The sequence below is a fragment of the Gavialis gangeticus genome, unplaced genomic scaffold (assembly GCF_001723915.1).
Source record: "Gavialis gangeticus isolate Ggan-Ray unplaced genomic scaffold, GavGan_comp1, whole genome shotgun sequence".
Taxonomy (NCBI): domain Eukaryota; kingdom Metazoa; phylum Chordata; order Crocodylia; family Gavialidae; genus Gavialis; species Gavialis gangeticus.
The window spans coordinates 248217956-248229126 of record NW_017729032.1 but is presented as its reverse complement, the minus strand read 5'-3'; the positions used below and the strand labels follow the sequence as shown (position 1 = coordinate 248229126).

Sequence of the window (11171 nt, the reverse complement as noted above, 5' to 3'; positions counted from 1 at the left end):
GCACCTATCTTCCCCCCCAGAAAGGGGCCCCAGAGGCAAATCCTGGGAGCTACAGACTTTCTTCCATCCCTGGCAAGTCCATAGAAACAATAAAAATCAGTCATATGAACAGATATGATATAATGGGGAAGAGTCAGCCTAATTTTGTAAAGGAAAAATCTTTCTTCACCCATCTGCTGAACTTTAAAGAAGTCAGAAGTAGGACTGGAAGGGACCTCAAGAAGTCATTTAATCCAACCACCTGCCTGAGACAGGATCATTCTTACCTAAACCATCCTATACAATCCATAAATTTAAACCAGGGTGGGCAAAATCCAGCCTGCCAACTGATTGTATCCAGCCCGTGAGTCAGCAGCCGCAAAGTCGTAGGATCTAGCTTGTAGGGAGCTGGCGGTTCTGGGTGCTGCATCATGTTGGGCAGGCAGGGACATCCAGGCCCCATCCACAGCTTACCAAGCTCCTGCCCGACACGTAGCGCATCACATACACACACTGGTATCATCTGTGGATGCTGCCTGCAGGTTCCCACTGGGGATCAGGGTGACTGTCTGGGACTGCAGCTGATGCAACAGTATCACCTGTGTACCTGGGAGGATGCCCTGATCCCCAGGGGAAGCTGCCACCTGAATTTGCAGCTGATGCTGGCACTGCTTCCAGTGCATGTGCCAGGAGCTGGTATAAGCTGTGGGATGGTTGTGAGGGAGGGGAAGGCAGAGACAGTGGCGGCTCTGCCCATAATGAAAGGCAGCTGCTAGTGCTGGGCAGAAGCAGGACCTGGTAGCAGGCACACTTGCCACTTCTAGGGCCCTTCTAGCTGTGGTTGTCCAGAGTCCATGCTGGGGCTGCCCTGTGGCTTCTCCCTGCTGCCACCACCACCATCCCACAGACTTAGGGCAGTAGCAGTGAGAAGGAGCTGCCAGCCAGCCCTGTCATGAGCTCTAGGTAGCCACAGCTGGAAAGGCCCCAGAAGCAGCACATGCAACTGCTGCTGGGTCCTGCTTTTGCCTGGTACCCAGCACTGGCCACTGCTGCTCATCATGGGCAGGGCCACCTGTTAGCAAAGTGTTGGGCATCATTAAGAATAGCACTGAGGAGAGGAAACAAGATACCACTATACAAATACATGGTGCATACACATCTTGAATACTGTGTGCAATTCTGGACTCCGTATCTTAAAAGATGCAGAAAAAAATAGAAAACTACAGACAATGGTAGCCAAGATTATGAGGAGTAAGGAGCAGCTGCCATACCAGAAGGGTCCTAGGCCGTTTAGTCTCTTCAAAATGGAAAGAAGGCTGAGGGAAGAGATAATAGAGATCTTTAACAGTCAGCAACCTTTAAAGACTTGGTCTGGAATGATCCAGTTAGGACCAAGCCACTGCTGCCACCACTGCGCATTTCTCCATCATGGCAACATGGGGAGACCTCCTGCAGCTGTCACCACCAAAGCTCCACATCTGAAAGCTATAGGTTGTGGATCCCTTATCTACAGAACCATGAAGGGTGTAGACAAAGTGAATAGGAAGCAGTTACTTACAAGTCCTGGAATACTAAAACTAAGGGGCACTCGATGAAATATGCAGGATACAGTTTTAAAACTGAAGGGTTTTTTTTTTTTTGTTTCTTTATGAAGCATAGTTTGTGTGCAACTCATTGCCACAGGAGGTAGTAAAGTCAGCTAGGTTCAAAAAAGGACTAGACTAATGGATCTATCATCCATAAATAGCTATTAAACAGAAGAGTTAGGGATGTAACCTCTGAACTCCCTAAAGCAATGACAGTAGATACCAGGGAGGGTATGATGGCGGATAGCTCATTCTTTGTTCATACGCTCTCTCTAAACCATCTACTACTGTCACTGTTAGAGATAAGAAAATTCTGGGTCAGATCACTGATCTGTAGAGCCAAGTATCCTGAGATCTTCCAATGAAGATGTCAAACTGCACACTAGCTAGATTCCACCCAGTTGCTTTCTGAGGTTACAGGGGACTTAAGTATGGTTGTGGCCCTTTATGCCTTTTACACAGAAACCTGGAGGGAGCACCCAGTGCAAGTACAGTACACCTATTTTGGAATACCTTAGCAAAGCAGTACGGAATATTATCAGTCAATCTGATGAAGCCAATTCACTGCCCATGGAACAAGTTGCTTGTCTTAGTCCATCTCCTAGGGTTGTGTGCTCACCTCAGAACTGCCATCCTTAATAGCCATCTCCTCAGAAGAGCCTGGAGCTGGACAGACTGCAGTGAAATTCCTCTCACACCAAGGGGCAGATCCTCTAAGACTGGTCAAGGTATATTACTAGAGTTGTATAGGAAAAGCCTCACTCTGTTGTGTAGCTAAACTGTTAGTGTCCATGTTTACCAGTTTAGTACCAATTTCTCCAAGATCTTTGACTCTATGTTCTTTCTGCTACATCCACCTATAGAAGTGGCACCACACACTTGTGCACAACAGCTGTAGCAGTAATACAGTAATGAAATATCTTGTGTAAGTAGTATCCAATTACTTGTAGACAAGTGGACATACGCTAGGACCACCAACTTTACATACGCATTTTTAAACCAGCTGTCCTGAAAAAGATTTGCTGGTAGTTTCAATGTGCCTCATTAATATTTGCTAAAGTGTTACTAAGTAACTCATTTCAAAAACAGCTCAGTACTTATAAACCGAGAACATATATCACTGTATAATTATAATTAATATGGAAGGCAGACAACAAAAGAAACCTCCCAGATGGAGTCGAGACAAAGAAGAAGATGGTCAACAGCAATTTATGCTTTGTCTTTTTTCAGAATATATTAGAAAGAATGGATGACCAAGTATTAGGAAGTGTTTTGGATTTTTTCAGATGCAAGGATAATTTCTCCCATTTACCATAAAAGAACATGCTTTATTTCAAATAGCAGACGTTTATTTCTCCTCTCAAGTTTTGCTTAACAATGACATGTATGATCATGAATCAAACTGCCCCAATAGCAGCACATGCCTGAAAAGTGCTATACTGACTTACATTCATGACCTTCAGAATGAGAACAGTTTTTCTATGCCAACAGTTTTCTAATACAGAGGGAGAGGCAGTGGCATGTGATTAAGCAATTTATTCTATTCAGTTAAAAATCAAAGAAAGTGGTGTTAGCTTTAAATCCTTTGCTGTTCACTAATGTGGAAAGTACAATATTTGACTATTGTCTGCATATGTAGAGGTTGCACACCTACATAAGTCATACCATCTGGCACATCTCCCCTCTAAAAGCCAGCTTTAATTAAACTATGTTAGTCAGGTCTGAGTCACTGCCCTCATGCTATTGTGGATTGTCACCTGGCTCAGCCCAGTGACACTAGTGTATAAAAAGATTCAGCTTGTTGCTTACATGCAAATATTATAAAGCTATCAGGAAGACAGCAGGTTCAATATACTCCAAGTACCATACAAACTTCTATTCTGTTTTTTTATTTCCCCAAACTTGCATGACAGGGTTACTGAAAGTTCCTATAAGCCTCCTAATTTTAATTGTGCCTGAGCAAGATTAGCACATAGCAGTGGTGCTGTTGGCCCCCATTGTGTATATTCCCTTGTCTTCCACTCTGCATTAGTGACAAGAAATATTGTCTCAAACTGAATCAAACAGATTTCTTAATACAGTAATGAGATGTCAAGCCATATGCAAACCAAACAGCTCCTGCAACAGAAGAATTAACTGTGTTCTCTTACACCTACTACAAGGGCATCTCCATTACAGTGTAGAGTAGCAATAAGAAAGGACACTATATTCAGTACATGCAAGACATTATTTACATGCATTTTGACATACATTACATTGCTTGGTTTTGCTGGACATTATAGTAAGAAACCTACTGCTCTAGGGAGTTTAGAGTCTTCTCGCTACACATAGTATGGAAATGTGTAAGGTATAGCTTTCATGCAACTATAAAGCATAGTTACAAAGAGCAGACTTGTGGGAACCTTAGCTCTGGATTTCTCACAGCTGAAATCTCAGCCTGTGAGAGATGTCAGAACAATAAGAATGCTTATTCTGGGTATTTAATTAGGGTACCTGATTGAGACTGCAAACCACAACTTTAAACAAATATAATCCAAATCAAAACAGTTCTCAAAAAAAGGGCCCAAATACCTTAAGAAAATGTGAGCTAACACAGAACTGTCCACCTTCTAAGTGGGTGAGGGCCGAACCTCATATAGACCATGGATCCTCCCTTCCACCCTTGCCCCATGTAGCAGAGGCAGGAACCAAAAGCTGGAGAAGGAAGGGTTGCTCAGAGACCTCAGTAGCAACAACAGCTGGAGTGGTGAGAGCAGCAAACAGGGTGATAACCCCTTGTGAGCTGCAGGCTGCCAGTTGAACAGCCCTGGACTAATTTAACAATGATGCAGTCGCATGTTGAAGCTTGAATGGAGACAAGCTCTCAGGTGTCACTCAAAAAATAAGTGATCGGGCATATCAAGTATTTCCAAGGGTTTCATTCTCAGAGTTCTATTTTCAGAAGCTTTATAGTTGCCTACCTGGTGAAGATTCATCAGGTAGAATGACATCCTCTGTAGAAAAGGTCATAGACATTTTGAATCATACAAAGACAATTCACAGGAATATAAACTGGTCTGTCAGGCAGAAGATAAAGACAGTTCAGTGGTCCTGTAACACTGGAGGAATGACCTCAGTGCAAATGAAGCTAGTTTCGAGTAACTAAACAGGTGTACCACACACATCATGGTATCCAAGCTCCTTAAAAGTAAGGTTTAATATTAAAGGCTTAACTACTTGATGAAATGAGATCCATGTTTTTGCTACCTAACAGGGATATGAATCCATTTTGTAATAACACAATTAGTTGCTATGGAAACATCATACAACAGCCACTTTAGTTGGAAGAAGGTGTAAAAGCATCTTAGATCAACAAGATAGGATTGTTGTGGACAATACTTTTATTGGACTAACTGGATGGTTGGGAGAGATTTAGACAAGTTCTTGGGTACAAGGCATGCCTCTCTAGGTTTCCAAAGAAACTTGCCTAGTACCCAACAGCTTGTATATTTATTTCTCTACTACGATCACTAAAAGGCATCACCCATTTAAAAAAAACCCAAAACTCTTGCCTCATGCACATTTCCTGGACTATTACAGCTACAATATCACTTCAACACTTAAACTCTTTTTTTTTCCCCTTGAAAATTAATGAACAGAGGCAACTGACTAAAAAAAAATTAAATAGCATTCAGAACAAAACAACTTCCCAGTAAACTGATCAAATATCCATTTGTTCCTTAAGGTACAGAATCTAGTTCGTTAATAGAATGCAATCACTCTTCTCAGTTTTGTCTTCCACCGTTACTGGTACTCAAATACTTTTGACCAGCATTATCCCAAACCTGCTAACTCTGAAATGTAAAGAACACTACTAGGTTCAGAATTTTTAAAGAAAAGATGTTATAATCTATTGTCAGGAATCTTAAGGTTAAGAAACAGATGACATTAGATTGTTATGTCAGTATTTGCTAGCAAAGGTATACAGAGCAAAAAAATAAATACAAGTTAAAAAAATAAAGCACAACACAAAAAATAGTGTTATTTTCAGCATCTAAATGAAAAAAAAAAAACCAACCAGCTGGCAACTTTTTCGAGTAAAATTTATGGGGGGGGGGATGTAGCTTTTTCAAGAAAACACTAAAAACAAATCTGTGGGCAAGGGACAGCCTGAATTTATAGCAGCATTCCCTCAGGAATACTTCCCACATTGCCCTTTACCCATCCACTGGGAATTATTTTGACTTTATGGAGACAGGACTGTCTTTCAGTCAGTAGTTGCTGATTGATTTTCTAATCTTAATGTTCAAGAACAGAGGGAGTGTCTGTAGAAGAAAATGGATGGATGGACAGGATAGGACACAATAATGAAAGGAAGAACAGAGGTAAATGTATAAATAAAAGCTATTCAACCAACTTGTTTGCTACTATATTAAACCATCAGAAAAATCTAAACACACATAGCCACTGACTATTATTACCACCACCACTTTCTGTATCTGTGCTTCTACTGACAATGAAACTAAAGCTGAAGTGATGCCTTTAGTCAAGAAAACAAGAGGTTGAGATGTTAGGATTTCACATAAGAATTAACAAAGCAACTTCTCTCAAGCACTATCCCACACTACTATTCTAGCAAGACGACAACAGAACACGGAGCTATCCTGAATGAGGTTAGGAAGTAGGGTGGGCTTTCAGCTGCTGGAAGACTTGGGTACATTGGAGAAGTTTTCCAGAAAGCGAACAACTCCTCTTCCTTTCACAGTGCTTTTTCCACATGGCATCTTCACTCCAGAGGGGGAGTCACCTATGAAATGAAACCATACATTGTACAAGTCAAGTTGGCATTTAAAGAACACAAGTGGAGGAACCTTCTCTACTTCTTATTGATGCAGTTGAAATTAGCAGAGAAGAACTTGTTAATTATCATATATACTTCCAAGGAAGGGACTCTAGGTATTGTTTACTGGCCTTAATATACACCAAGGCCACCTTTAAGGGACATCCTCTTTTCTGGAAAGGCCTGACTTTGCTTGTTGGGTGAGTCAGCCTAGTTTACAGAACTGGTATTTTTGCCCACTGTCTCCTATCTTGTACTTCAAAAACCAGACTTTCCTTTATCTTGTGTGTGGCTCTCATTTCCTAGATTCTTTTCTACATTAATAACTAAACCAGTCATGGACAGTGATTTAACTGTACTAATTCCAACCCCTACTGCATTCAGCCTATTTTCAAGGGGGAGTGAACTGTACCAGTGCAAGCTGTGGTTCATCCCATCGATTAAAGGAGTTTGCATCAGTTCAGTGGCATTCTATCCAGTATATCAGCACCTGAAGACAGGGCAAATCTCAGACTGGACATAGTCATTCCCTACAGATGCACAGGAAGCCATCTTTTGATGCATGAACAGTGTGTTGAAGTGATGTCTGCTTGCATCTACAAATAGCTTAAAGAAACACCTCAAAAGAATGAGTTGTCATTCACTGCAGGACTGACCCAAGATAAAAACAATGACATTAACTATTCTGGAGTCTTTATACTTAAGTGTCAACGGCAGGGTAATGTCTGCCCTGGGCCTAAGTTGAGAATCACTTAATTGTCACAATGTAACCTGGCCATATGTACATGCAACTAATGGTGCAACAAAAAGCAAGACGAGCCAAAAAATTATTACACACAAAAAGAATGTAATAATTTGATGGCTGGTTTCCATTACAACTTAAAATGAATTCATGGCCTGGTAGACCATCCCAGTATTCAATGGCAACTGATCACTGGGGCTTAAGTTGCCCTGGTAGGTCCCTGGAGCCAGCCAAGAATTGTTGATTGTTAGGTACCTTTGCTGGTGCAGAGGAAGCCTATCATCATCTTGGGCTCCCTCTGCACTGGCAAGTAGGGTGTAACTGGGGTCTGATCTCCAATCTCAGAATCACATCTGGCATGGTAGGAGGTGCGACTGGTGGGACTGTGGATCAGGTACCAACATGATTTTAACTGAATGCATCTTAGATGAGGCCTTTTTGCCATTTAACATTTCTATTGGTTGTTCAAAAGCCTGCGTAAAAGCACCCACAGCTTACATCAGGAGTTAAATGCAACTCTTGATCAAACTAGTGTTAAAGAAAACACTGGTGTTTAGATTTTTCCTAAGAAAGTCAATCCACCTGCATTGAACACAACTACTGAACTTCAAATGGAAGTCCCACTGTCTCTTCCCCCAAACTCAATTCTACTAAAGGTAGCAAGTTTAAGCAGAAATAGGAGCAGAAATAGGCACGATATACTGGCACCTGCGCACAGGTAACAAGTCTCCCCACCCCACAGTTATTTAAAAAAAAATGTTAAAGAAAAAACTCTTCTGGCATGTCTTAAGCAAATGCCATGCATTACATTTTATACTGCAAGCAACTACGCAGGTAAAAACTTATAAAATTGGTAGTAAATGATGCAAAACCATTTAAACTGTTTAAAAGCTCTTGCAAACTAACTACCCATGATCTGTTCAGTTCCCCTTAGGCAACATTGTGCTTTGGGATTTAGAGAAAAAAGTTGATTTGCCTGCTCTCAAACTCAATTTTAGCTTATGCACTTTCCATATGATAAAGTGTTTTTATCATATGGAAAAGGTTACACAAAAAGGAAGATTTTTCAACAACTTTAGTGTTTACAGAGAGTTATGTTAGAATTTCCAATGAAATTGTTATTCACCGAGTTCTCCTGTCCTATATGTTTCATAGTGGATGAAGTGTTTTGAAGATATGTATCTGAAGCAAGGTTACCACGGAGAGTTTTTTCATTCCTGGTGTATACTGGCAGGAGGAGGGCAGCAGACGGCTGCCTAATGGAGTGCTGAACAGACTGGACCCGAGGAAAATTTCTTTGCTGTGGAAATTCTGTCCGGTAAAAAGATCCCCACCCCCTTTTTATGCATATGCATGAGTTCGTTAAAAGGTTAGTATCACCCATCTTGGGAGTTAAAAAAAGAAAAAAGCTCACAGCAGTACCCAGGGAAGATCTGAAGCTGTACTATCCAAACAAGATAATGGGATAATCATAAAACCCATCTACTTTGTCCAGAAAGTTGAGTGGGCTAAAAACAGAACAATGACTGTGGTGCAGCTGTCTGCTACTCTTAATACTCATTCCTTCCTCTTCCAAACACAAAAGCCTCAGACTCACCAGAAGAGAAAGATCCTTGATCCTGAACTGGAGAAGTAAAATATCTGGTAGACCAAGGATCTTGAGCCCTCAGTTTCTGTAGGAGGAACAAATATAAAAATATCCTCAAAATTATTAAATGCCTTCATATAATGCCAACTCATGATACTCAACATGACAGACAGAGATGCAGGCAATACTGCACTATTGAATATCTGGCTGCTATTGTCAGGAATCTTAAGGTTTTAAGAAACAGATGCATATGGCTTAAGTAGTTTAAGAAGCAGAGACACAACCTAGAAGCAGCTGGGGTGGGGGGAAGGGTGCATTGAAAATGACCCACAGTCAGGTCACAGCCAGATGCAGAACATAACAACGTATGGCCAGAAAGCAGCATTTAACATACCAAGGCAAAAATCTCAGTGCCCTGACAAATAAGGAGGATTTGAGAAAGAGACAGGAAGTCTAATGTCCTTATAAAACAGAACCATAGGGCAAGAAGGGACCTCAAGGTCAGCTGGCCCAACTGCCTGCATGAACTCCCTGGAGTCTTCACTGTCTGATGGTTCATTAGTGTGCGTCATATGCCTATACATGCAGTCCAACTACCCATTCACAAGTGTACTGAGAGTTCACATCTGATCAGAAAGGATCCCACTACTGGTGACCTCCACTGAGAAGTGCACTTTGCAAATGGCCTGCAGTAAGCTTCAGAAACCTGACCAGCCAGCTAGTGGAGCATACTCTTGATAGGGCAGCATCAGCCAGGGCATTTACCCATCTTCATATTACAGTCTGATATTGGGAGGTTAGACACCCAAGACAGTTAGTTACATTAGTCCAAAATACATTCACCATCAATATATAAAAGAAGCTAACCTGGAAACGTCCAGCATCCAGTATTGCCACCTTTGGACTTGGGTTATTGCTAGATATACAGTCTTGCAGAGGTAGGTGAGCTTCGGTCAGTGAGATTCCATACACACTGGCCAGAGAACTACTAATACAATAGCTACATAGACCGAGAGATAGGAAAAAGAGAAGAGTTTTACTGGAATGATGTGCGTTTCACTCCCCGCCCCCCCCAAACCTGGATTTTCAGGCAAGGGTGAGAGAGAAAGGATCAGTGAAAAAGAGGATGCTGTTTCAGCCAAAATATGGATGCTGAGCCTCTGTGCAAGAACAATTAATTCTTATAGGGAATGTGTTTTATTTAACAAGATAGCAACACTTTAGTCCAGTCACTGGGTTACCAGGCTACATTTCCGTGCGTCACCGTTACAGCACAATGTCATCATACTGCTAACATTCAAATGACAGGAAGTTTTAAAAAAAGCCACCAACACACTACTGAAGGGCTATCACTAGGAAAAATGCTAAGACTTTGGAACCACATTAAGAGTCTGAGAAGTCAAAGGCATAAAACTACACAGGAAGAGTCAGTCAAAAATTAAGTTTCCAACATGTTGGAAACAACTCTTTTCAGTACTCACGTAATTTTCTTGCAGGATGCTAAAGCACAGATTAGGATATCATTTTCCTCATGCCACTTGCACCTAAATGCAATAAAATTCTGGGTTCAGTATGGAGCAATTGGACCCTGATTAAGATGCATGCAGTCTAACAGGATTAGAAGCTTGCTGACTGTTTCTATCCCTTTCCTCCTAGTTTGCCTATTTTCATTGCCTTTGTCTCAGTGTGCAAGTACACAGGATAAATTTTACAAAGGTTACATGTTATCTAGCTGTAGCACTAAATTTGCCCCGTTTTTCTCCATTAAATACACTGTTTACTGCTGCTGTTTGAGAAAGAGCCGCACAACATAAGGGAAACTGCCCCAAACAGATGATCCTCCAAGCCCAAAGGAAGGTAATCCCAACGAGGATCAAAGGGAGCAGAAGGGCGCATAAGCCCCCATGGCTCACCAAAAGCATCCGGGAATGTCTCCTCGCTAAAAAGGTGGCTTACACCCAATGGAAAGAAGGGGTCATCACCAAGGAGGGCTATTCTGCAGTTGCTCGGGGATGTAGGGGGATAGTTAGGAAGGCCAAGGCAGAGATGGAACTGGGGCTAGCTTCCCAGATTAAGGACAATAAGAAGTCTTTTTTTAAATACATAGGGGGTAAAAAGAAGGTCCCAGGTAATGTGGGGCCCTTGCAGGATGCGTTGGGAAACTTGGTCATCACACCAGATGACAAAGCTAACATGTTTAATGATTTCTTTGCCTCCATCTTCCTAAGTAGGGACCAGAACAGCAACCTCCCAGCCGGGCCCCCTTCGGGCCCCGGGGGAGGCACACCTGGGCCAAGGGTTAGCGAGGACTTAGTAAGGGAGCTTCTGGAGGGGCTGGACGTATTCAAGTCAGCCGTCCGGATGATCTCCACCCTAGAGTTCTAAAGGAACTGGCCGAGGTCATTGCAGGTCCCCTGGCACAGCTTTACGAGCACTCGTGGTGCACTGGAGAGGTGC

At 42.0% G+C, this 11171-nt stretch overlaps 1 protein-coding gene across 1 annotated transcript in view; it reads right to left on the bottom strand.

Moving 5' to 3' along the window:
• Positions 1–5696: 5696 nt before the first annotated feature.
• The window catches only part of MAEL (maelstrom spermatogenic transposon silencer), a 17818-nt gene continuing 12343 nt past the window's right edge, over positions 5697–11171 (bottom strand). The window contains exons 9-12 of the mRNA XM_019525708.1: positions 10196–10258; positions 9582–9714; positions 8724–8799; positions 5697–6351 (exon numbers count right to left, since the gene is read on the bottom strand). Of these exons, the coding sequence (XP_019381253.1) occupies positions 6239–6351; positions 8724–8799; positions 9582–9714; positions 10196–10258 (385 nt within the window). The 3' untranslated portion in view covers positions 5697–6238. The remainder of the gene's footprint in view (positions 6352–8723; positions 8800–9581; positions 9715–10195; positions 10259–11171) is intronic.